Genomic DNA, 26,600 nt, shown 5'->3' with positions numbered 1-26,600 from the left:
TGAGGTAAAGTCTTAAACATTGAGACTTTTTATAACTCTGCATCTAAATTGAGATTAAAGGTTTAAGTTTTTTTTTTTTAATGCTACCATTCTAAATACTATGTGTGCAATTTCAGACAAAGTTGTGGGTGAAAGCAAATCTGTGGAAGAAAATTTATTTTTGACATTCCCAATCGTGGTGTTAAGGCTATAAAGGATCCTTTTGAGGCAAATATGTTTCTCCAGTCTGAGCAACAACAGTATGTTCATCTTCCCCAAAATTTGATGAAAAACTCCCACTTTGACACATATTTTGCCAATGAAGCAGAACTTCTGCAGCATGTCTGGGCTGTGCAAAACAGAAGTCAGAAGGTTTGGAAATCAGTGGAAAGAAGCACCTTAATGTGATATTGATCAACTTCAATCCATTTTTCAAACTTTTAAAATTGCTGATGGTGGCTTTCAAGTCTCAAATCAATGCATCGTGATACATCAGTGTCTAACTGTGCAGAAAAGTAATGAAAGGTGACACAGTTCAAATCCACTGTGCTATCGATAGAACTAAACAGGATACGATATTTTTTTTTGAGTTCTAAATAAACATATAAGATGCAAAAAGATTTACAGACAGTTTATCCCATAAAATTTAGATTCATTACTCCCCTTCATTTGGCCTCATTGTTTGTGACTGGCTTTGAGCTTAAAATGACTGGAATGAAAAGTTGTGGAAGGGCCTTTTGTTTTCTTCGGGTTTCACTTATCTGGGTAAAGTGCAGAATGTGGCCACACAGACAGACACACGCACATGCAGCCGTCCTCCTCCCCTCAGTGGTTGCATTTGCGTGTACATTGACTAGAGTCAATTGCCTGTCAAACGCACTGTGCGATTAGACACCAGTAGGTATCGGCGCTAATGCAGGGGAGCCTCCCAAAGCCTGGACATTGTGGGGGCCCCCTCTCCGCAAACCTCTAGGCCCTTTTTAGTCCCTTCACCCTTCACAACCCCCCCCCCCCCCCTATCTTTTTCATCTTACCGCTGCAGTTCAATGTTAATGTCCAGTGGTGTCCACTCTTCGGACTTTTCCCTCCAAAGTAAAAAGAAGAAAAAAAAAACTCTCATAGAAGAAAGGGTGAAAAACAGAAAGAAAATCAAACCTTCCCTCCTTCTTTTCTCACCCTGGCCTCCTCTTGTGTGCTGTCCAGCTGGCTGTGACCCTTGACCTCCTGACCCTCACTCCTGACCCCTGGACCCGTTCCCACGCCACGCCTTTTTGTGTCCACCTCGCCATGGCAACACCTTGGCCACCGCTGCTGCCACGGTAACAGATGGACAGGGGCCTGGAAATAACTTCATTCAGCCCCACACGGAGGGGTGAGTACCATGGACAATCTGCCCTAACCCCCCCCCTGCATCCTCACCCCAGTCTCCACCACATACACAAACTTGGACATACACACCGCACCCCCACCTCAACTTTGACTCCTCCTGTGCCACATTCTAACACCCCGATCCTTCTTGGATCCATTCCCTCAGCAGGGGCCTCTTTATATCAGAGGCTGATAGAGTCATTAACACAGAGATCTCAGATTCGCAGTGGCATTTACACAGAACATACATAGCAAAAAGGCCTTATCGGTGCAGAAAGGCATGTAAAAAGACCCCCAAAGTCACCCACATATCCCTTTTTACACTGTGGGTATTTATGGTTTGGGGCGTAGGAGCGCTAACTTCTATGTCGTGCTGTAATTATCTCTCTGCTTCTTTTATTAGCCCTATTGTTTTCTCACATCCTTCGATGAGAAAGGGGCTTGGGGGAGAGTTGTAAAGACACAGAACTGAGCAGCGGGGGATCTGTTTGCCAACTCCAAGACAAACGATGAACTGAATAGAATTGCTGAGGAGCTCAATAAGGTGCAGCAGGAAAATGAACTGCAACAGTTTTGGTGCTAATCAGTAACTAACCTCTAAACAAGGTTGTGTGTGTTTTGTCTCTTTATTTTGTGGAACATCTCTTGGATAGAGACAGTGAATAGATTTAAGGGGAATAGCTTAATTGCTTGTGCTGAATGGGGTCTGCGCCGCGCAGAGGAAGAGAGGGTTTATACTGTTGAAACACATTTGTCTTTGTAAAGAGAGCAGAGGTCCTATGGGTCACGTCTTGTACTCCCTATGGAGAGCAAACAAACAAGTAAACAAACAAAATGGCGACCACCGACACTGAGGTTTCCTACTTGATAGTTGCTCAAATATTTCTTCGATGCTGACAATGAAAAATAACGCGGAGTGTATAAAATGTGTTATTTCAGATACTTTCTGATCCTAATAAGGTAAATTTGTCAAGACTTCATGGAAACATTTCCTTGAAATGCCTTGAAACATGTTTTAGATAGACCAACGGGCCTGACTGGCGAGCAGGTGGGGGGGCACTGCAGGCAACCGCCAAAAGACTGACCATTGAGGCAAAATCACACAAGCGAAGCCACTTATTCAATTTTTCGGATTTCGTATCCCCCTTCCATCCCGGTTTGCATCTGCATCCCACTATCTCACCCTCCGCCGCCCCCTCTCTCCCCCATAGCCTCTCCTTCTCCTTCTGTGTCCAACACCCCCTCATTCTACTCTCCCCCCCCCCTTCTTTTTCTCTACCCCCTCCCCTCTGCCTCTCGCCCAGTTCATTGTACCAAAGGAGATTTTCTCCATTGAGGCCCAGTCTCTTAGGTAACCCCAGCGCTGCATGAAATGAGGAGAGGGAGAGAGAGAGAGAGAGAGAGAGAGAGAGAGAGAGAGAGAGAGAGAGAGAGAGAGAGAGAGAGAGAGAGAGAGAGAGAGAGAGAGAGAGAGAAGGCGGGGAAATTGAGAGAGAGCGAGAAAGAGAGAGGGAGAGGGTAAAGGAAATGTAAAGGCAGAGGGAGGGCCCTACAGAAAGGGTTGAAGAAGGAGAGGGAGAAGGACACAGGATCAGAGGAGGCTGAGGCGGAGAAAGATGGAGAAGTAGGACAAGTGCGGTCAGATGTCGACAGAGATGCGGCTAAAACTCGACCCAGAACTGAAGGAGGAAGAACAAGAGGCAGGATGTCTGACGCACATGTAAGGATGAATGCTCTGAGGCTCATGGGGACTTTATTACCTGCTTTATGCAGTTTTTCCTCAATCCAGATCCGAATACTGGACACCACTCTGCTCTTGGTTTATTTCTTTTTTTCTTGAATTTACGCTTTGAGCTTGTCACATTAGAAATGATACTCTTTTTATTTTTGTTTGTTTTAAGTAGTGTAATAGTTGTGTTTTCTTTTATGTAACTTAGCAGCATGTGTGCAAGTAGGATCTCCTGAGAAGTGTAAACCCGAAACGCTGAGGCCTTCAGGCCTGTTTTAATGTCTGCATGGTCACAGTCTGTCATGATAACTAATTTGATCATTTGTTGAGTTTTTTTGCTGTGAATCTACAAAATATAGAGAACAAATGTTTTTGGGTGGTTTCATTAAGTGCTGCAATGACTTCCTTTAAAACTTCCCAGAAAAGTTTGAATCATTTGGCCTGATTCACATTCATGACAGGAAGTTTAGATTCTAGCATAGTTATCATATATAAATAGTTAGTTTGAACATTTTATAGTTTACTCACTATTACTACACATACCAAAGAGGTTTATATGACTGCTTTTGTCTTTAATGTTCTAAATGATGTGGTGGATTTTCTGGCTGTGTGATTTAACTGTAAACTTTTTTTTTCCTGAACAGAGACTTAAACTGTAAGGAAAGGACTCTCTGAAACGCTGCCATCCTTTGTGGCCATGCTACTCTGCACCTCAATGGTGGGCACACAGCACATGGGGTTCCCATGAATAGGCCAGGCCTCACCAAAGACCACATCATTTGGATAAAGACGGGGTCCCACAGAAAGAGAAAATGCCTCACGGAGCGAATCAGATAAAGAGAAAATGTTGCGTACGGCAAATCAGATTAGGGCGAGTCAGAGCTTTACTTTTTGGTTTTCAGGCCCCCGCCCTCCCTCCTCTACCACCACCACCACCACCCCCCCAGCACCACCCTCCTACTTCCAAGTCAGTGAAATTTACTACCGCTGGTGCTCATGTGTCTAATAATAATGCGCTCCACTGCTGTGCTGAGTTATCATCTCAAGCTTTTGTCTTCTTTGATCCGTGTGACCGTTAGGGGACCCACTTTTCCTTTTGTACAAGGTCACATCTTTGGCTCCTTTTGGATGGGCCTGCCCCCGGGTGGTGACCCCTTCGTTCATCATGGTGTCACCAGCACAGAAGACAAGCATGAGTTAGAGCTTTCTCCCTCTCTCTTTTCTCTCCTCTCTTTCTTCTTGCCTTCCCGCTCATTCCTCTGTTCTGATCTGAGCATCCTTTAGGTTTTCTTTTGGGTTTTTTGTATGAGCAGGTTTGCTGACGTACAGCTCGTGATCAGATTTATTCAAGAAACTGAACCTCGACATGCATGGTGATGTTTGGATGAAAACTGAATTCTCAGTTTTATCTTAATTCATTTCAGCATTATTAGGTCATTTTCCAGCAAACCAGGGCATGCACCTGAGAGTCCGAGCAAGCCAACCCACCAGAGAAAGACGGAGGTTCGGAGCTGATTGTCCAAACGCAATTCTTGCGTCTGCCTTTGTGAAACCAGGAGTTGTGGATGGACATCACGCCCCTGATCTCTGAAAATCAGCAAGGGACAGGCCACCATGGACGGGATAAAACTCAATGGCTTTGTCGGCGGATGAGCGAGAGACACTGAAAGACAAACAGAGCACGGGAAAGAGGGTGAATGAGAGACAGAGAGAGACAGAGAGAGAGAGAGAGAGAGAGAGAGAGAGAGAGAGAGAGAGTGTGTGTGTGTTTATGTAAATGTACAGCTTAAGAAGGTTTCTTCACATATTTGGAAAAAAGCTTTGCAAACTAAAACCACAATGTTTTTTGTTGTTTTTAAAAAAAACAGGATATGATGATATATTACTAAATAGTTCGGTCACTGCAGGTATCATGAAAACAGTTAATTTTATCTTCACAACTCGTGGTTTGTAATACAAGCTATACATGATTCATATCTTAAAGCAGTGACATCAAACAGAGACAGCAGGTGGAAAGTAGCCAACTGGGAAGTGGGGCGAAAGTGATGACGTTTGAAAATTCAGACCACACATACTGGTCAGTGCTGAAATCAGTGACAACCCAGCCTTTAGGGCAAATTATTTATTCATCTATTTCTAAATCAAAGCAATACCGTAAACTTTCCATTTCACACTGACGTGAACATTTTTAAGGGTTGAGGGTTGTAATCAACTTGATGCTTGCGAAGTCCGCAGATGATATTTCAGTCTTTTTCCACACAGGTGCAAAGTCTAAACGCCTGTCCACGTCTGGCTCTGCAGATCAGGAGTGTCCCACTTTGGAAAGGGGGTTAGAGTCTGTCTGTGGAGGAGAAAAGGCTGAATAGCTCTCACCGTGTTAAGTACAGTTGAATGTGTCCGGTTCGCACTTCAGCACCACAGTCTAGAGAGGGTCTTGCTAAATTTTGCTCTGGGTGAGACTGACAGAAAAAGAGAATGAATGAGGCGAGAGCGTGTGTGTGCTGTGTGAGGTGTGCGTGCGTGCGTGCGTGCATGCGTGCACACTCTAGTGTGTCCTCTCTGTTTGCCCCTGTGAATTTGCTTCTGTGTGTGTTTTCCTGTGTTTGACAAAGTTCAGGGGGCCAGGCTTGAAGAAAGAAAAGGGAAAATGAGAAAAAGTAAAGGATTTGAAAGAGGCTGGGGGAAAGAGGAGAAAGACAGTATGCTGGATGAAAAAGAAGGCAAAGATCTGACAGGGAGGAGGAGGAGGAGGAGGAGGAGGAGGGTGAGAGCGAGGAGAACGAGGAGAACAAGGGGAACAAGAGGACATTTTTTTGGAGGGAAAAGAAGACCTGGCATCTGAAATTTTGAGCTGAGATTGTCCTTTGCTTCACAGCACGAGTTGCGTAAATTGGTGAGATTTATAGATTGACGCTGCAGGAAGCTACAACTTAGACTGGGAAATATGTATAGGGAGAGAGGGAGAGAGAGAGAGAGAGAGAGAGAGAGAGAGAGAGAGAGAGAGAGAGAGAGAGAGAGAGAGAGAGAGAGAGAGAGTGAGAGAGAGAGAGGCTGCATTAATATGCTAATGGATTGAGTGAATGCACAACAGGCCCACTGACCAGGCTAATCACTGGTGGACACACACTGAGGCTAATCCCTCATGCTGTCCTCACACACACACACACACACACACACACACACACACACACACACACACACACACACACACACACACACATGCAAGCACACATGCACATTCAATGCAGGTTAAATATTTGGACAGTGACATATTTTGCATTGAATCCTTTTTGTTTCCTTGCACAGATTTGAATTGCAACACCGAGGATGAGGTTAAAGTTCTGACTTTCAGACCTAAATGGACAGTGCTTGAAATATCGATATCTGATTGGTGTAGAAATCTTATAATTTATATTGTGGAATTCTGATTTTATGTTGATAAAAATCCGTTTTCAGGATGAAATTATAAAACCGACAGTCAAGTGATCACAGTAAAATGAAATGTGTTTTTCTTTTTCTTTTTGCAGATCAGAGTTGCCTCCAAACAAGACTAAAAGTGTAGAGGACTGTGACTTCAGGCAAATCTCCTGAGGATTTGTACCTGCAAGAGTGAGTCTGATAATTCAATTCAAGTTCACTATGTAGTTTAACACAAAAGCAAATACATCTTCATTTGTATGAAATTCTGAGTGCAGGAGTTTAGAGCCCAGCCAATAAAACAAACAAATCCTTGTGTAAGTAATGTTGTGCAAAGAGAAACTGGAAATTTAGAAATAACCTCAACCACTAATGCAATTTAATGTACGTTTCCTGCTGTTCTCTGGGTTTATTAATCACATTATGTTATGTAATCTTATGTGCAATCTTTAATGTTGTGGTCATGCTATTAAAGTGAAATAAAAGTTATATTTCAACAATCACTTGTTGTCTCGCTGTGTTTGTCTGTGGAAGAAGAATTTACAGTCTGTTGTATTTTTAGGAAACTATTGAGTTAACAGTTTTCTTTCTTCACTTGTTTAAGCAATATTCTTTTTTTTAACAGATGTATATCATAGAATATGATCAGCGTCAAGAAACTACATCCTATCTCCAATATGTTCACATATATGTTCTTTTACTCATTTATGTGACACGAAAATTCCCAATATGGGAACGTTTAACCACTAAAATTAATTCACCAGCTATTCTTTAACTTTTATTATTTATTTTCTGTCTCTGAATGGATTGTTTTATTCCTTTTCTTTAAAAAAAAAATAAACGGCGGATAGGTCACTAATGATGATGTTTTTAAGCCAACCAAACAAATAAGCCACTTCGACAAAATAAAAGTCGATTAATCATATTGACATTACATTTTCCCCATATTGGGGAAATGTTGTGACATGTAATGTCAATATGATAATGTCAATCATATTGACATTACATTTTTATCAAACCCTGCAGTTGGACAAAATAACGACAAAGGTCACTTGTAATGAAATGACAATATGGACATTAGCACATTAGCACTGTGATATTGAAACTAAACGGTGGAACATGGAACATGGAAGCATCCATCACAAAAACACCTGAAATCATTGCTGAAATAAACATGACTATTTATGCAATGATAAATCAAAAGCATTCTTGTCCTACATCCCTGCACAGGATAAAGAGGTATAGAAGATGGATGGATGGATGAATGGTGTAGTCTAGTGGCGTGAGAGTTGTGAGCGTTTTGTAGTTCCATTTTAGACCCCTTGAGGGCGCTAAGACATCAAGTGACAGGCAAGAACTCAACGCTTCCTTAAAGGAAACGCACACTGACTGGGGGCAGCCAGATACTGATCGTTAAAGAAACATTGTCAATTTGTCATGGACCACAGAGGTAAAAGACAAGAGGAAAACTACACGGTGACAACACTATAAACATTTCATTATGATCAATTGTTGGCTTTAAGTTGCATGTTGGTGTGAGCGTTCATGAGTGGATAGACTGGTGATCTGTTCAGGGTGTGACCTGCCTTCACCCTTGATCAGCTGCAATCTGCTCCAGCAGCCCGTTGCTCTGTGTCGGATACGGAGGTAAAAAAAGATTAATGGACACTCTATCAGCACCTGATGAGAAAAATGTTATCTTGTAAAAGGAGTTGTTACATAGACAACAACAGGATAAGAAATCCAACTGTCATAGATTACAAAGAAAAGTTACATGCCGGTGTGTGAATATGAGGTGAGACACTAATACCATCTAGGAAATTGGCAACTAAAAAATATAAATGCAGAACTGCAAAAAAAATAAAAATTAAAAACCAGATAGATTTTTATTTTTTTGGAGATGTGAATATAGTGGTGGTCAAACATGTTATTATAATCATTATTGTTTGTCTTTATTTCTATTATATATTAATTTGTAATTATTCTGATAATTGGAATAATTACAAATGAATATATAATTATAATCACTAAATCAATCAATTTTAGCAATCACAATCTGATTCAGGCTAAGTGTTAAAGACTGGTGACACGTGCACAAAAGTGTGAGCAACATGTATAATCTGTGTTCTTGCTTTTCAAATAAAGGTTCAATGACAAATAAAAAAACTAATTAAGCTGAGGTACAATAAAAATTAATATCAGTAGATCAATAAAAAAGGCCATGAACAAATACTACATAAAATGAAGACATTAAAAGGAAAATCAAAGTAAAATGGAAGAAAATAAATAAATAAATAAATACTTAATGATGTCCGAGTGAGCTGACATTAGGTGAAAGTCAGAGTACACCTCAGACAGATTACCAGACCATCACAGAGTGACGCAGTCGCAGACCATCAGGAAGGGTTATAATTTTATCTCTGGACAATTTAAAGTCAACAATTATGCCTTCATGCATATTTTTAAACAGTGAGAAGGGTAAACAGAAAAATGGAGAGAGAAAAACTCCTGGTCCAGATTTGATCTCTTCAAAGCCACAGTGCGAACCAGCCTCTTTCCCTCCAGGGTGTCATTCTAGGACGGCCTTCCTGACAGTGGGAGGGGTGTCACATCAGCACAGTGAGCTTATTTGTAAATAGAAGGTGAATTGACGTTCTGTAGCACTGTACCTTATTTCTAAAGACTTGTACAGTCTAATTTAATCCAGCACTGCAGCTCTGCTACAAAGCATATTTGCAAAAAATAAAAAGTAAAAAATCATTATGTTGGCAATAAGAGAGATTTTAATTTAGCTAGAGGAGAAACTGTAGTTTACAGAGTAAGACTGCATTATATCTGTGAGTCTAATACTTTGGCCTTCCCATCATTAAGGTGCATCTCAAAACATTTAATACTTCTGAAAGTTAATTGTTCTGCAAGTTAATTCTCTACATGTGACAAATGATAAATAAAAACTTAAGGCATTTTTATTTTAATATAATTATGGCTTTTGAAGTGGTATAGATGGATGAATGGATTGATAGATGGATGGATTAATGTTCATTTTGATCAAATGATACATTCATTTAATATTAAAACCAAATATTCTGGGATATCCTGAGTTTATGCGCATAAATCATTAATGAATGAATGAATAACATTTAGGGATTATCCCAAGCATCTTGAAATCACCACAAATCACACACACACAAAAAAAGAAAAGACAAACTAACCATATAATCTTTATACAGGCACATTTAATGGATCACACTAACTTGTGTCAGTGAGCCTGATGGGGAGGCAGGTGAAAGCAAGACACACACACAGGACATTTCACCCTGAAGTGTTCTCCAGAGCTGCAGGCCCACCGACGCTCCAGTGTCCGCCAGTAACCTTTTTCCCATCCTGAGCTGAACTTATCTTGACCTCCTGACCTCCTCCTGCTCTGGCTGCGTCTCTCCCACTCTGCCACATGTGAGGCGCGACATGACCGCAAGGCCCTCCCGCTGCCTCCGGAAGCCGGCATGCAGCTCTGTGGTGACTGGGGCCCGGCATGCCACTGTAAGAGAGCACTAAGCCAAATCCTCCACCACCATCATCATCATCATCATCATCATCATCATCATCATGTTTTCATCCGTTCAGGGGGAGGGAGGGTTGACGACGAGGCAAAGTGGGGGGGGGGGGGGAGAGGCAGACACACACATACACACACATTCGGGGCCTAGTCGCCACATCTTTTCATGCGAAGAAGCTGCGCCGCTAAACCGTCAGTGAAGTGTTATTTATCTGCACGGAGAGTGTGTTGTTGTCATGTGGACAGTGTGTGAGCGGTGCGATGGAGGATGATCTGCGGTGTCCCGGCTCCTCCAGCTCGCGCCCCCCGCCTCCCTCCCCGGAGCGCCGATAGCACGCCGGCTAACTTAGCTGGCTAAGTGGTGCTAGCTTTGGCGCTTTGCTCGTTCTGCCAGCGTTTTGCGCTTTTCGCGTCGTTTTCGCAAAGTCTGTGAGCGGAATCGTGAGCCGTACGTGCAGCGGCAGTTTTAATTTGCATTTTTATAGCAAGCTTCCGAGCGGCGCAGACATGAGTTAGCCTGGAGCGTTAGCTCTTAGCTCGGGTACTTAACGTTATCGCCTGTCGTCACTGCTCGCTTGAGCTCAACATTTGTTGACTTCGTTGCGCAAAGACGGTACAAGTCATATTTTGTATTTATTTATTTATTTTTGGGCGTCTGTGAATTGGTGAAAGTTTGATAATCTTGCGTCAACGCCTCGTCCTGTGTCAGGACAGTGTTGGCATCAGCTGAGCAGCTGGCTGCCGTGCAGCGCAGGAGTGCAACGTTACTTGAAAAAACCCCAAAATATTCACGAAATACACAAATTATCTGATAATTTTTCGGGACGGGGAGACGGGTGCGTCGCGTCTGTGTTATTCATATGCTCGGTGTTGGCTTTGTTCTGCATGTTGTGATCAGATGCGCAATCTGTGGGCACAGCATTATTTTTTACAAGGTGCTCTCCCTTGTGCTGGAATTTCAGACCCATTTTTGGTTTCCCAAAACGGCTCCGGCCCGGGCCTCAGTCCGCGGTCTAGAGTTTAGCAGCGGGCTGTCGGAGACGGAAGCACGTCGGCTTGCAGCTGCCTGCCAGTCCCGGTGTCCAAACCACCATCATGGGAGACAGTAGAGGTGAGCCAAAACATCACACAGATTTATCTGCCCGCCTCGGTTGAGAAGAAAACATTAGGAACTAGTGTTTGACTTCAACTTGTAAATTAGAATTGGTTAAATAATTGGGTGTGATCAAAACTCTAAACCTTATAACAGTTAAATAAAACAGCAATTAATGTTTAGTATTTACTACCTTTTTTTTTTAAGGGTCATCATTTCACTGACATTCCTCTAAAGCAAAATTAATTTTAATATAATTTCTATGATTGCATAGAGTGGATGTATCACATATTAACCTGTTCAGCTCTTAGATAATACCATGTATGCTCATATTTATCCCACCTAACTGCTGAAATCATCATGGAGAATGGACTCTATTTTTATGCCTGCTTTTATCATAATTGTCCTTTGTAGAGGTTGGATGCACAAAATACAAATGTTTTCACCAGGCAAAGTAAAAAATCTAAATCAAAAAGAAAGGATTATGTTAATCAGGCTTGGGTGATATTCTCTGAATATAGTACTGACATATCTAGACCAGATCAATGCATATTTCTCTTAGTAGAAACCAGTTATTCCAGAAAATTTTGAATTCGTGACCACAGTTAAAAATAGGTTTAACATGACAGCAGCAATTAAGGGGAAAATCATAAATAAAGAACATTATAAAAAGCTGGTCATGTAGTAACCCAAATGAGTCCATTGAGGTGTAATTACATAATTTTAGATGGAGTTATAATGTGTATGCAATTTTTCAGTTCAACACTTATTTGAGGCCAGGTGTTGAAATAAAGATGAATAGAGCAAGAAATAAGTGGTGTTGTGTACTATTACATTCCTAGCAGAATTAAAAGACCAACAGAATTTTGGTTATTTTTAACACCTTGGTGTTTCTACCTTTGTCTGAATTCATGATACTGTCATGCAGAGATTTGTGTATCTGTTAATAGCTCTTAACTTAAAATGCATTATGGTATCGGCAGTTTGAGCCTCCATTTCCACAAATGGACTGTAATGGCAAACCATGACAGTGTTTTTGGCACGGTCAACTCGTGATTTGCCAAAAACTAATGAAATAACATGAGAGTGAAATGCTTATCTGAATATTAGTTTTAATGATTTCCCCCTTTTACTTTGAAAGTTTGTTTTGCGCTATTGCCTTTAGGAGATGATTTATGGAACCGGAACCACGTCACTGATGGTTTTGTTTCTGAGCAAAATACTGTCGATGAGATCAGAAATCTGTGGTGCACTGCAGGCTTCAACCTTTAAGATGAAAAACGGTTATTCATACCATTTATATATACTGTCATTCGTGCTGTTTTATGCCCCAAAAAAATAGCTCCACGTGTTCGTTTTATTGTAAGAACTCAGCTCTTTGTCCTCTATGCCACACACATCTCACATATAACATCACCTATAAAACTATTTTTTTACGTGATATTAACAATTCTGAAAATCTCCCTCTGGCCGTCTCCTGGCAGATTCTCGCAGCCCGGACAGCTCGTCTGTGTCCTCCCCACCATCAGGCCAACGCTCGCCTCCTCTCGTTCCCTCAGCTGCAGCTTCCATGACCTCCCTCCCTCCCATCACCACCACCGGAGTCAACAGCCCCATCAGTAGCATCGGTTCCCCCTTCTCCGTCATCAGCTCTTCGTTAGGGTCACCCTGCCTACCTGGCACACCGTCAGTGGGTTATGGCCCGATTAGCAGCCCCCAGGTAAGATCCCACTGTTGAACATGGGTCCCATCTGCTTTGTTTTCCAAGTTTTTAAGTAAACTTTTTAATTTGCTGGTACTGGTGTTTGAAAAATTCGTAGTGTGAGCTGCTTGATACAACAAAATGATAGTCAATGATCTCATAGATCACTTTTAATACATTGTGTTTTCATAGCTACGTCGTCTTTAATCAGGTGGTTTTTGTTTTACTAGTTTATCTATGTAATGATTGTTGGGAACAGTTTACATATATTTAAAGATTTGTTTAACGCTCCTTCCCATGTTGTGTTCTAATATTAATCTACATACGCTAAACTTAAATTTTTTTTTGTTTAAAACCTAATTTTTTTTTTGTTCTCACCAGTTTGTCAGAGACTAGAAAACATTGAGCTCAGACCAGACTCCCACTGTGACCTTATGTTTACTGCGTGCGCTCAGTGATGATCTTAACTATTTACTTTATTCTTGTGGAAGTGAAGAAGAAACTATGAGACAGTGTCTTTCAAATGTCATTGTCTTCACTGTCTTCTGTCATTGTTTCAGATCAACTCCACGGTGTCCATGTCGGGGCTCCATGCAGTGAGTAGCTCAGATGATGTGAAGCCTCCGCTGGGCTTAAAGCAGCTGTCGGCCCACAGCCCAGGACCGATGCTCTCCCAGAAACGCCTTTGTGCCATCTGTGGGGATAGATCCTCTGGTCAGTGTTGCTTTTGATGTACCAACTATTAGGATGTTGGTTAGAGGGCCGCATGTACAATAGCAATTCTAGAATGAAACAATAAATACTTCAGTTGTATTTTTCCCAAATGTTTATCCGTTTCCCTTTCATTTCCTCATTGTGCAGGTAAGCACTATGGTGTCTACAGCTGTGAAGGCTGTAAAGGGTTCTTCAAGAGAACAGTGAGAAAAGACCTGACCTACACCTGTCGGGACAGTAAAGACTGTATGGTGGATAAGAGACAGAGGAACCGCTGCCAGTACTGCCGCTATCAGAAGTGCCTGGCTATGGGCATGAAGAGAGAAGGTGAGCTCTCAGAAGACAAATTCTGTAAATTCCTTATTTCTGTCCCTTTGTGAACTTAACTCCCCTAAACTTAGCCACATATAACGCCTCTACTGACAGTTTTATGCACAAAGTAGCACATTTTTAAACCGGTTGAACAGTTGTTTTATTTGTTTGGAGAAGCTCTTTTTAAACTACATTACTTCACTTCTACAACTCCACCAATGGTTTTCCAGCCGCTTTACAGTCACCATTTCATTGTTTTATTACTAGTCATGAGAGATGTATTTTTTCCAAGGTCCTTTTCTGATCCACTTTAGAAGTGGTGGCCTTATTTAACTGAAGTTTGGACAACAGAATTGGTCTTTTGCAGCACATAACAGGAGGACCTGTAGTACACCTGTCACAGTTTAACTTGTGTGTCTTTACCCTTATAATAATCTGAACAGAATGTAGAGATTTCTCATAGTCACAATATTGTAAGTGGGAGTCAGAAAAGCACATTTTGCTCTTCAGCCTTCTGTGCAAATTACAATTACTGTCTTCCATTCGAGGAAGGTTGAGCCAGCTGTACAGAGTCCACTGCACTTTAGACACAATCAAATCGACATTTGCAGTCTAAGTGAACAAACAGACAAATGTACAGTGTGTTGCTATATAAACTAGTGGAGCATGCCTGGTGTCTCCAGTTGATGCAGGAACCTTTGCAAATACTTTCAAAAACTCCAAGTAGCTGAAAATACTACTGACTTAAATTGAATTGCTGTGATCATAGATCTAAAAAACACAGATGAGAGGGACATTCCTGGCACCTGCTTTAGCTGCTTTCTGTGTATTTTGAAAACCCTCAAGCTAAATCTTTAACACCACTGATTTCTTTTAAAAGTAATACTTAACATAATTTGACAATTGTTTTGTCATCTTTGTAAATTTTTATGTTCATCTTAAAGAGCTAGATCCTCCAGTCTTATATTATGACATTGTGATATTTCAGTGTCACTTTGAACCCAGTTCAAAACAAATCACACGCACACTAGATGCTATCGTTTCCCTCTTGTTTATGACTCAAAGAGGCTGTTCTTTTAAAAAAAAAAAAAAAGAAGAAGAAATCTGTGATTTGAACCATTTGTCTGTCTGAAGCAGCAGTGTATGAATATATTTCAGAAAAGACTGGCATATGGTCTGATTCTAATAATTAACCTCTGGTAAATTACTTAGGATTTTAATGCTCCTATACAAATGATGTAACAATCGTATCTCCTGCAAGCATGTTAGATTTTAAATATACAATGCACGTTCCTTCCACAAAAGATTGATGTCTGAATAAAGTTGTGAAGTCTTCCATGTCTGGATAGAACATAGCTGTACTGTTGCATTTTCCATGTCTGAAAACGGCTTCTGATCTGTAGCTTAGAGGATAGAAAGAATGAGTAAGGAGTCGTAGAGAGGGAGATGGGGGTGGGTGAGCCTTGTAAACACTAACCCCTTTCCCCCTCTCTTCCTCTTTTTGTTTCCTCTCGTTCTCTCTCTCCCCCTCCCTCCTTCTGTAGTGGCCAAGATGAACGACAGATGTAAGGAGAAGAGGGAAGGAGGGGTGTGTGTCTGTATGAGTGAGCAAGAGGCAGAGAGATATTGCATTGCCTATCAATTAGACGGAGCTAGTTTAAAATATTTTTCCATTCCCTCTTGCCAGTGCTCAGAGGTGGACCAGTGCCGGTCTTAAATTACTTCCCCATGTGTTGTTACCCTTTATGGTTAAAAGGAAATATCGCTGACTACGCACACTTCTTTTAATCATCACCTTACTTTATTTAAAAGTTACTTATTGTTTACTGCCATCTGCAGGGCTAGTGAAGCCACAGTTTCAGCCAGAGAGAAGTTGCATTGAATCATTGAAGTAGTTGCTAAAGGATACTTAGAGCTTTGTTGAAGAGGAATTTAAATTTCATACAGATTTTTTTTATGTTAGTGTTAGGGTGGTAGTCTCCCATTAGACCTTTATACATTTTTAGCCACAGTTACACACAGAAAAGAAACAGCACATTGTTGGTACTATTAGTCTAGAATAGAAACACCTCTTGCTTTGTTTGCTTGGTGTTGAGTGCTCATACTCCAGTTTTATACTTCGGACTGTAACCTGTCTGCGTTGCACCCTACCTTTCACCCAGTGTTGACTGGAAGACGCTCACCAGAACACTAGTCTAGGTAAAGTGGGTATAGAAGATGGAATTTGGATAGAGGCCTAAATTCATTGTTGACCTATTTGAGATCAACTTAATTAAGAAAGCACAGACAATCAGTTTACAAACACTTCTGGAATCAGTTTTTGATCAAGCTCTTGGTGCTCAAAATAATCTTCCGATTATATTGTGAATAAATTGTACTATTGAGACCCTCATACTGCAATTGAATGAGATGTCCTTCAAGTAACACTTCTTTTTAATCTAAACAACTCTTGCTTATTACCGCTACAAACCACAATCTCAGAAATAAACACATGATGAAATGAATGCTTCCCTGGTAACCTCAAACAAATCCGAAAGTGATAGTTAGGTTTCTCGGGTCTGATTAGTTTGCTAATATATCTGTGTACATATTATGTGATTATAAGTTTTTAAATGTAACGTGGCTACATAGAAAAATATACTTCAGTACAATATCAGTCTTTCTATGAGCCTATCTGTCATACTGACTGACAACAAAACACTCTTGGACAAGCTCTGGGCACACTGCATGATTGTTTGTGAATCATCTGAAGCAGCAGTGCTCATCACAAAAGCAACAGTCTGTTTTCAAAGTAATTCTGCTGTGGTTCACATAAAATGGGAACCAACTGCTTGTAACAGTTAGGATTAGTTGTCTTAGAGTTTTATCTGACATTCATTCTTTAAAGATAAAAAATAGGGTATTAAAATGACCCCACTCAAACAACTTATAGAAGTTAGACACTAGTTGAGTGTCAGACCTCACAGGTTTATTACCTGTTTGTGTCTAATGTAAGAAATGCTTGTGTGTGTGTACAAGGCCAATTGAATGTCAATAGAAATTTATTTTCTGAATCAATATCTTGGTTCAAACCAGGTAATTCAATTCAATTCAACTTTATTTATATAGCACCAAATACAACGCAGTCACTTCTAGGTGCTTTTAGCAGGTAACTGGAGACTAAATTCTATCCAAGATGATGGAATTTAGTCTGAAGAAATGGTCTTAATGTTTGACTGCAAGTGATTTGCAATATACACAATACCAACTTAGTGAATTTACCTTTGTTTTCCCAGAACTGGAAACACAAAAAAACAAATCAAAAATGATCATATTTTTGATTGGGTACTAGTTTCCTCTTTTGCTTACATTTGTTTTTAATGTCAAGAAAATAGAAACTTCAATTAGGAGCAATATTAACTTTGGATGGTTTCATCTTCCATAATATGATTATCATTTAGAAATGGAAAAACTAACTGACAAATTCTTTTCGGACAAATGTGTGATAATTCAGTCACCCAGATCACTGGTATTTTATTTCATTGTAATTTATGTTGAAATTGTTTTCAAATAGTTATGAAATGGTTATTTTGTATATGATGTCACTCTGTTTATGCACTTACTGTGTATAGAAACAGTCGGGACATATTGTGAGGTATTAGTTTGAAATGAATTGTACATGCTTGTGTCTCTTCTCTCCCGCTACTTGTTTTTGAGCTTTTCTTTTCTTTGTTGTGGTTCCATTTTTATCCACTTTTCTTTTTCTGCAACACTTCTTTTCACTATCCACATGTTCCTCAATCGTTTGTGCTGTTTTCACTTCATCCACTGTCTGTTTGCACATTTGTTTCTGTTAATTGTTCTATCCGTCTCTATTATCTGTCCATACAAACTGTTAACTCATACATTCCTTTACTTTTGCTGCATTTCTTGTAAATTTACATCCTATTACCCATCTTAAACACCAACACAATTTTTTTGATTTCTGCACTCTTTCTCTCTCTTCCTTCCTTTCTTGTCCTTTATTGTTCCCTCCGGTTTTCCTCTCTGCCCACCCGTATTCTCCACCCTGCAGCTGTTCAAGAGGAGCGACAGAGGAATAAAGATCGAGATGGCGAGGTTGAATCGACCAGTGCAGTAAATGAGGAAATGCCGGTGGAGAAGATTTTAGAAGCAGAGATGGCCGTGGAGCAGAAGACTGAGCTCCATGCTGATGGAAGTTCAGGTGGTAGTTCGGTGAGTAGTCCAGGTGTCTTTGAAAGTGCCTTGTTCACGATGAAATTTCATCACAACCTTGCTTTTGAAATGCATTGAGAACAAATGATGGCATTGCATGATTGTGCTTCTTGTTTGTTTTCAGGTTTTTGTTCATAGTCCAACTTGATGCATGTTGACAGATCTTTGCCTTTACAGCTTTCATAGAACCCTTACCTATAATACTGTGAATCTCCTTGTTTCAGCCCAACGATCCTGTCACCAACATCTGTCAGGCAGCAGACAAGCAGCTCTTCACTCTGGTAGAGTGGGCCAAGAGGATCCCTCACTTCTCTGAACTGCCCCTGGACGATCAGGTCATCTTGCTACGTGCAGGTAAAGAGTCCTACAGACAAGAGGACGGGAATTTTGCTTATAAATTCATCACCTGCTAAAACTTGAGCCATGTTGATTTCAAAAATGCATGTATATGAGAGACGACTTTGAATATGACTAACTCTTATTGAAGCAAATGCCAATTTTTGTGCCTTTTTATGCTTATCTAAGACATCAACATCAATAAATAGTCAAGTTTCTGAATTATTCATTTATTTATTAATTTATTTCAAATGAACCTTTAAAAAAAAAAAAAAAAGAAATCTACCCCTACTCATTCAGGTTACACATCATGATTTTATCATCATCGCAATATCAACATGTACAATATAGCCATCTCAAAAGACTTACTCAACAATATGGGTCAAGTCAGTAAAGACATTTCCACAAGGGAAACGGTACAATATGATAAACATCATAAGACTTATTTTGATGTCACTTTGCAATTGCAGTAGTTGACAATATCTAATGTTGCACTGCCCTTTTACATTGCTTTAACTACAGCTTCCTAGTATATGGTGTATGACTACGATATAATCACAATTTAATGTAATAATAGTTATTTGTTAATAGCAGATTGTCAATTAACCAGGGTGGACCACTAGCAAAAATTTGTAATGTGAATGTGCAAACAATCTGATCTCCTGATTCTAACGCCAACGTTTCAACAGGTTGGAATGAACTCCTGATTGCATCGTTCTCCCATCGTTCCATCTCAGTGAAGGATGGCATCCTCCTGGCCACGGGCCTGCATGTCCACAGGAACAGTGCCCACAGTGCAGGTGTGGGAGCCATCTTTGACAGGTAATACTCGTGTTGACACAAGCAGCTTTGGCTGACACGCTTCACTGAAGGCTTTTTGTGGGTCGGAAAGGACTTGCAACTCATAATGGAAGGGTTCAGCACATTATTTTTCAGAATTCTTTTCACCTCAAAATCCCATATAATCCCATTTGACACTAGTAGGATCATCTACTGTTAATCCAGCAAAAAACTGCTACTGAAATATCAGATCAAATCTGAAATGCTCTCTTGAATTCCACATCAGTTGTGAAACCTTTATCAAGAATGTAAAACTATGCATTTCTTTTTTGTATTTACTTTCACACTCACTGTGTTTTAAACCACACCTAATCAGGTTGATTGACTTTGTTGATAATCATTTACTGTACTGCTCTCTGGTTGGCTGCAGCTGCTGTGTTTTGCATTGGCTGAGAGACTTTGCTTCTTTATCGCTGCCTATAGGACGAGGGTGCATGCCAGGGAGGCTGGTGATTAATGCTTATCTATAGAAATAAATGCATGTGCACCAACACAGTCAATGGCAAAGCAACCAAAGAATCATTTCATAGTGACTGGCAATCGTATTATACTAACGTGTCAGTAAAACGTAGGAATTTTCCTTTACAAGTGTCGATGTAAATGTGTAAAATTTTGCAGAGGGACATAAAAGCCTTGGGCCATGTGTATGTACAAGAGTTTAATGTTCTTTTTTTATGCCCTAATGTGAGGAGATCTTTAGTGAAGCTCATGAAATATTCACTTTTTTTAGCAGATTTTGTCGAGTACATACAATTTGAAAAAACGTCTGTAATTTGCAAGCAGAAGGCAGATCACAATAATGATTAACATTATTAATATTTGTTTTACTATTATGATTCTTATCACAGATTCACTATCTTGGTTAGTTGTAGATCTCAAACTACGTAATTCACCTTCAGTGGAAAATGAAGGGGATGGGACTCATGGCCTCACCTTCTTTTTTCATTGTACTCACCATCAAAGTTCCATGTTTTGTTTATTATTACTAGCTGTAATAATGCTAGCGTATGCAATGGGATGTTTTATACAGTGAGGTGCTTCACTTTTATATTTTAATACATATGCTTTTGTTCATCACACACAAAAAACCCCACTTGGTCTGATTTTAAAAGTATGAAACGCCAGTTAAATCACAACGTGTTAATTCAATGTTAATTGCACAGTAATCACATTGCTTTAAGGGTTAAATTTGTTTACTAGTGAGGGTTGAAGCTGGGCTTATAGCAAATGGTTCAATGATTTTCCTCTGCATTTCTCGCAGCACCGCCGCTCTCTTTTAGCAGCAAGCTTCCACTTCAGCTTGGCATCAGCATCTGTTTGAAGCTACCGAGCCTCATTTTATCAGGGAGGATTTAAGTAATATAACACAGCATTAGCATTTCTTTGAAACATAGTACCAGAGGTAGCACTTTCTTTGGTAGGCATTGAAGTGCAAAACACAACCTCAAATCAGCTTAAGAAAGCTAACTTCCTCCTTTTGTTTTCACACTTTCCTCGTCATCGTCAATAACAACACCAGTTATTAGGCACCATTGTTCCCTGATTGTTTGTGTTTTCCTAACTGCTTTTCTATTATTATTGGTTTGTCTTATGTGTTGTGAGTTTGTTTTTGATTGTTGTACTTTGCACTTCAAGCCTCTGATTTATACACAATGGAAAATAACAGTTAAGTTAACTTTGTTAGTGTATTTAGTTTTTGTGTTTTAATGTTTGACTATAACATTTTGAGGGTTTTTTCACCCACCGAACAGATTCTTAATCACTATTTTCTGAATGTTTTCAGTAATTTACTTTCCACTAATTTTATTTCATACTAATATTACAGTTTGTAAAAGCATATTAATTTGATCTCATGTTAACCAGAGGTTTCCTTTATACGGTCATAAAGATCCGAGCTAAACCTAACGGTTTATGATGAGTACTGTTTCACATCACCTTCCAGATACAGAATTAATTTGTCGTACTGCATATATCCATCATGTAAAATCACGTGCAAGCTTGGACTAACGAAACATCTGAGGGGCTCAGAAAAACAACTCGGCACTTTGTCATGACAATTGAACTGTGTAATGACGTTGTAATAACACATTGTGATTGAATACACAGGGCGCACAATGCCGAGGTTGGGGCCATATTTGACAGGTAATCACGCCACTACACAAACATTGTTCTTGAACCCCTCCTCTTTGAGCAGAAACAAAGGGTAAAAATGAATCTCATAGGTTGATGATTTTCGTCAGCCGGTTTCTCGCTTCAGAACACAGATGTCAAAGGCATCCATGAGTCAGTGACCTGCATTCATAATATGTTTATAGAACTCATATAAAAGCCTGAAGAGTCTCTTTCCCCATGACTACGCCTCTTTATTACCAAATACTGTTATGCCTTCAAATGGTAAAAGTGCGGACTGCCATTGTCAAGTCAGTGTTCCTCAGGACTTCATGGTCTCGTGTGGTTGTATGAGGAAACATGTTACTCGAGTTGAATTAGCTTTCAGATTTATCTTTGGGGCTTTTTGAAGGTATAAATTGTCCCTCATCATTAATACACTCAATCATCAAAGATCAACACGCAGAATATGAACAAAAAATCACATTTCTTTTTTTCCTCTTCATATAAACACAGCTTTTATCCTTGGTGCTAATGTGTATAAAACATTGATATGGTGCTGATCTGCAGGTTTATATCTCGTCAGAATCCACATCATTAAGAACAGATAGTCATTTCTGATGATGGAGTATTTGTGAAGCAGTCCCTAATGGTCATCACTTCTCTGCCTCTGCTATTTTTCCCTCTTTCACTCGAAGCATTTTCTTGGCAGGGAAACATTTAATGGCTGAAAATAAACCTCTTTGTGTCTCATGGCAACCCATCTCAGACAAAATGATGGTATATTGTATAAAAATGTATTTAACTGTTGGTAAAAACAAGTCTGTATTCTGGTATTAATCCCAGTTTAACATGCCTTGCTATTTGTTTTAGATGGTTGCGTGAGGTGTTGGTGTGATATTTTCCTGCCGGATGAAAAGCAGCCCTTTCAGAAATTTGCTGATTCATATCTGTCAAAACTCAAAACTTTGTGAGAGTTTTCGATTGTCTTATTTAAAATCAATTCCGTTTTTTTTTGTTTTTTGTTTTTTGTTTTTGTTTACGTTGCACAATATGCCTATAGACATTGTGCATGCTCTCTTCAATAAAACATCATTGCATCAGATGATATTAGAGTGTGGAGAAACACTAATCTGCTGCCAGGAATAACTTGACCATGTGCAAACATGCATCAAAGCCGCAGCTCGGAAAGCATTAAGCTAAATATAAACAAATGACAAAAAAAATATTAGCTTGTTTAAAAACAAGAGGTAGTTTTCTTTATTACGTGACTATTTTGTATCTTGCTTGTCATCACAAAGAACAATCACAAGCTCATGGATCAGCAGAAAAGAGTTGGCATGTGAAGTTCAGAGCGGACGTGCTTTATGTTGGTCCTTTCAGATTCATACACTTAAATAAAATGTTATAAAATCTGCCACCGAAACTGAAATGGTTTTGAATCCTGGAGTCGTGTTAGTTGGTGTCAATAAGAACACGTTTTGTTGCTATGATGCATTTCTAATTGTGAAAACATTTGTTTTGATATTGTGAGTTTGTAATTAAATGTTAAATGCAACTCTGGCTCATGAAATTAAATTACTTAGTGCTCAAATCTAAAATCATCAGTTCAGAAGCAGGACAAAGTAAAATCCCCAAAAATTAAACAATTGGACTTTTCCTTCTCCAGCCGTTGAAGACCTTCTGCATGCTTTTCATTACGTTTACCTTAAGATTGATGATTAAGATACAAAAAAACAAGAATCATTTCACTGTCAGAAGGTAAAAAGCTGAACCAGCCACAGCCAGACACAGCAGTTTGACACCCAGGTTAACAGTACAAGTTGTTTTTTCTTTTGTGAGTTCGTGTTTGCTCTTGTTACTGCTTTAGATCTACCATTCCAGCTGCACCACAAGAGAATAAACTCATTTGGGGCACAAAGTTGTTGTGAAGTGGCCATAATCAGTAGTCTGGTGTTTCTCTCTTGGTCTTACTTTGTTCTTCCGACCCTTTTTTATTTTTTTCCTTCTATTATTTTCACTGGTTTCCTACTGCAGATTGTCTTCTCACCTTTTCCTATGCTTCTTCTCCTCATAACACCGTCTCCAAATGGGACTCCCTTCTGCATATCTCTCCTCTCTTTTCAGGGTTTTGACAGAGCTTGTAAGTAAGATGCGAGACATGCAGATGGACAAGACAGAGCTGGGCTGCCTGCGAGCGATCATCCTCTTCAATCCAGGTCTGCTGATGTGTTGGATGTGAAGTACACAGTGTCTGGAAAACTGGAGTATGTTTTTAATTTTTTTATTGTTATGCTGAGAATAATCATGACGTTTGTTTCCTTTGTCACTCAAAGACGCCAAGGGTCTGTCCAACCCCAGCGAGGTGGAGCTCCTTCGAGAGAGGGTGTATGCATCACTCGAGGCTTACTGCAAACACAAATACCCCGATCAACAGGGAAGGTAGGCTACATCAACAAAATGTCAGGTCCTTTGTTAAGACTGACTGCTGCAGCTCAGATATTCAAAAAGTAATATTCTGCTCGTTCAGTTTCACACACAGTGCATGTGATGCAACAGCTGTCGTTAGAAGCTTTTGCAGTGGATTCCTGCTGTTGCATGTCTGAAGACTGTGATCTCACGAGCCAGTATTTTTTAATTTTAAAGTAGGGTGACATGTAGTTATGTAGAAAGTAAAAACGTTGGTTCAAGTTTGTATTTTCAGAAATAGTTGCAGTTAACGCTGGTTAAAAAAGCCATCCAAAGGTTTGTTTTTATCCATCACTTTATTTTGTTTCTGGAGCCAGTGATGTATAATATTGGACACAAGGATATTAAATGTATGGCTTTATTTTGTTCAGATGTCTGGAGTCAATTTAGAAAATGCAAAAATGTAAACTCCCCTGAAAACCATAATAAAGTATTTATACTTTGATTTGTTCCAATCTCTCTGCTTATAATTTAAGGAATTTGTGCATTTTATTCATGAATTTGAGATGTTTACACAAACCACAGATGACGTCTGACTCCAATAACTTCCTCACCTCTTCCCCTGTCTTATCCAGGTTTGCAAAGCTCCTCCTCCGGCTGCCAGCGCTGCGCTCCATCGGTCTGAAGTGTCTGGAGCACCTTTTCTTCTTTAAACTGATTGGTGACACGCCCATTGACACCTTCCTGATGGAAATGCTTGAGGCACCTCATCAGCTCACCTAGAAGATCCAGTTCTCGGTCCGGTCAGGACGCGACACACACCAGGATCACTCACACAGCTCCCACTGTGTCAGATCGCTGGCTCTTCTTCTCCGGGCTCATTTAACTGCAGCACCTGCTGGTTTTTACACACCAGCTTTTTCACAAACACACACACACACACACACACACACACACACACACACACACACACACACACACACACACACACACACACACACACACACACACACACACACACACACACACACACACACACACACACACACACACACACACACACACAGTATAACTAACACAGATAGTATGGCTTGGAACAAACGGTATAGCTGTAATTCAAACATCCATACACAAACATTTACAACCTATTTTCCCAACAGTCGGTTTTTCACCATAGGGAATATTTCTGCAGGAATATTTCCCTTTTTTTTTATATCACACAGATTCAGATAATGTCTTAATTTTGATTACAGTTTTCACATCTTCATCGCGCAGTGGGTTATTGCTTCTGTGTAACTGATGTACTTCCCCTGTTTTCACTTGGGTTACTTAGTTACTGCTCGCTGCACCTTAGTATATTTTATTCATCACTAGCCGGTTAGATGTTCATGTATGATTTATTTTTTTTAGCTTCAAATCATAGCATTTCAATCAACTATCTAAGATCAGTCTGTTCTTATTGTCAGGAAATATCCTGTGACAGACGGGCAAACACGCCCACCCAACGAGCTCATTCAATCTCATCAACATTGAAATATTTTATGCTTTTTGAATATTCATGCTGAAACTTGTTTGAGTTTCTATTTTGAAGTACTGTACTCATGAAATGAGAGCTTTTTCCAAGGCATTGAAATCCAGGAAAAGAGGGTTGGGAGCGCTTTGTGTTGAGCAGATAGACTAAGTCCCTCCCACCCTGATGCGCACAGCGGGCTTTGTAAGACAAGAAGAATGACTTGAATTTTTTTTTTGTTTCGTTTTTTAGTTCTTATTTGATCCTTTTCTCTACTTTGGCAGATGGTTGGTATTTTGAGCAGCTTGAGGCTCGCAGAAAGTACAGCTGTAGGCAAGAAAAAAAGTATTTGTTTCACAAATCCTCCCTTTGCTGGTGGTCATTTATGCACTTTTGTGAGTTGTAACTGTGTAAATGTTGCCATTTCCTTGAAATGACCATCTGCTCTCAAACACCTAAGATAAACTTGAAGGTACTATGTGTAGGGTTTTTTTCTTCCATTATTGTCCTAACAGATTTGATGATTTGTTATTGAAGTTGCTAAAGAAAAAAAAAAAAAAGTCTATTGACTTCTTGAACAGAAGATAACAAAATCAAAACAAAACTTTAACCTCTACTTCTATAGCTGCCAACAGTATAGTGAGTTTGGTTGAACATAAATCACAGGAAAATATCTTTGATTCTTGACAGGTTGTTTTATTGTTCCAAAAATCTATGGCTTTTGGCCATGAAATAAAATGTTTAGTTGTTTTTTTTTATATAAACTCTCTCAACATCTTCTAATAGAATACTTTGATTTTGAGTGGTAGGGTATTGTTCAGAGAGGTTGAGTAAATAAATAAGTGTGATACTTATTTCGTCCACCCAGATTTGAGCCGTGTGTTTTTACAGTGTACTTCAGGAGTTAAAGAGGCTTTGCTTTGTTGCACTATGTCTTGTCTTGTAAAACAAGAAACAAAAAGCTATATTTTTGTGCAACACAAAAAGCTGCGACAAAGGTGAAGAGTATAAAAGCCGGCAGAAATTATTAGATAGTGGCAAGATTTCGCATAGTGGTCAATCAGTATGACGTTTGATGTTTTTGCAATAATTGTAGCTTGTGCATTGCTGGTGGTGGTAATAGATGAGTACTGCGCCAATGTTAAACGCAACCTTGTGTGTCGTAATGCAGTATTTGCAAAAAGGAAATCAAAAAGATGCCAAATAATGGAAATCCTACACCTACTACCTGCAGCTTTGAAGACTTAAATCAGTGTGTCTTGGCTCAGTGCTTGCGACTTTTGTACAGTAGATGTAAATATTACAACAACA

The 26,600-nt window shown here is 39.7% G+C and overlaps 1 protein-coding gene across 7 annotated transcripts; it reads left to right on the top strand.

The window, feature by feature from the left end:
* The first annotated feature begins 9,942 nt into the window (after nucleotides 1-9,942).
* rxrba (retinoid x receptor, beta a) lies at nucleotides 9,943-25,831 on the top strand. Of its 7 annotated transcripts, none has more exons than XM_080484405.1 (13): nucleotides 10,138-10,241; nucleotides 11,012-11,160; nucleotides 12,627-12,862; nucleotides 13,405-13,558; nucleotides 13,706-13,885; nucleotides 15,415-15,435; nucleotides 17,925-18,085; nucleotides 18,310-18,439; nucleotides 19,111-19,243; nucleotides 21,368-21,403; nucleotides 23,498-23,589; nucleotides 23,707-23,812; nucleotides 24,415-25,831. In XM_080484405.1, the coding sequence occupies exons 2-13, from the start codon at nucleotides 11,145-11,147 to the stop codon at nucleotides 24,560-24,562; spliced, it is 1,413 nt and encodes a 470-aa protein (XP_080340531.1). In that variant the 5' UTR covers nucleotides 10,138-10,241; nucleotides 11,012-11,144; the 3' UTR covers nucleotides 24,563-25,831. The 7 variants fall into 7 exon arrangements, with proteins under 7 accessions (XP_080340536.1, XP_080340531.1, XP_080340534.1 ...); XM_080484406.1 differs by having other exon boundaries at nucleotides 10,150-10,662; XM_080484407.1 differs by lacking the exon at nucleotides 15,415-15,435 and having other exon boundaries at nucleotides 10,149-10,241.
* The last annotated feature ends 769 nt before the right edge of the window (nucleotides 25,832-26,600 follow it).

Source organism: Lipophrys pholis, assembly GCF_963383615.2.
Source record: "Lipophrys pholis genome assembly, chromosome: 17".
NCBI classification, from domain to species: Eukaryota; Metazoa; Chordata; class Actinopteri; order Blenniiformes; family Blenniidae; genus Lipophrys; species Lipophrys pholis.
Note: the sequence above shows the minus strand (reverse complement) of the source record. Positions and strands in the feature narration are given on the sequence as shown.

Coding starts and splice junctions, on each gene's coding strand:
- rxrba (XM_080484405.1), top strand. Junction 13,559..13,705: donor CTGTGGGGATAGATCCTCTG/GTCAGTGTTGCT, acceptor CTCATTGTGCAG/GTAAGCACTATGGTGTCTAC. Junction 18,086..18,309: donor GAAGTTCAGGTGGTAGTTCG/GTGAGTAGTCCA, acceptor TCCTTGTTTCAG/CCCAACGATCCTGTCACCAA.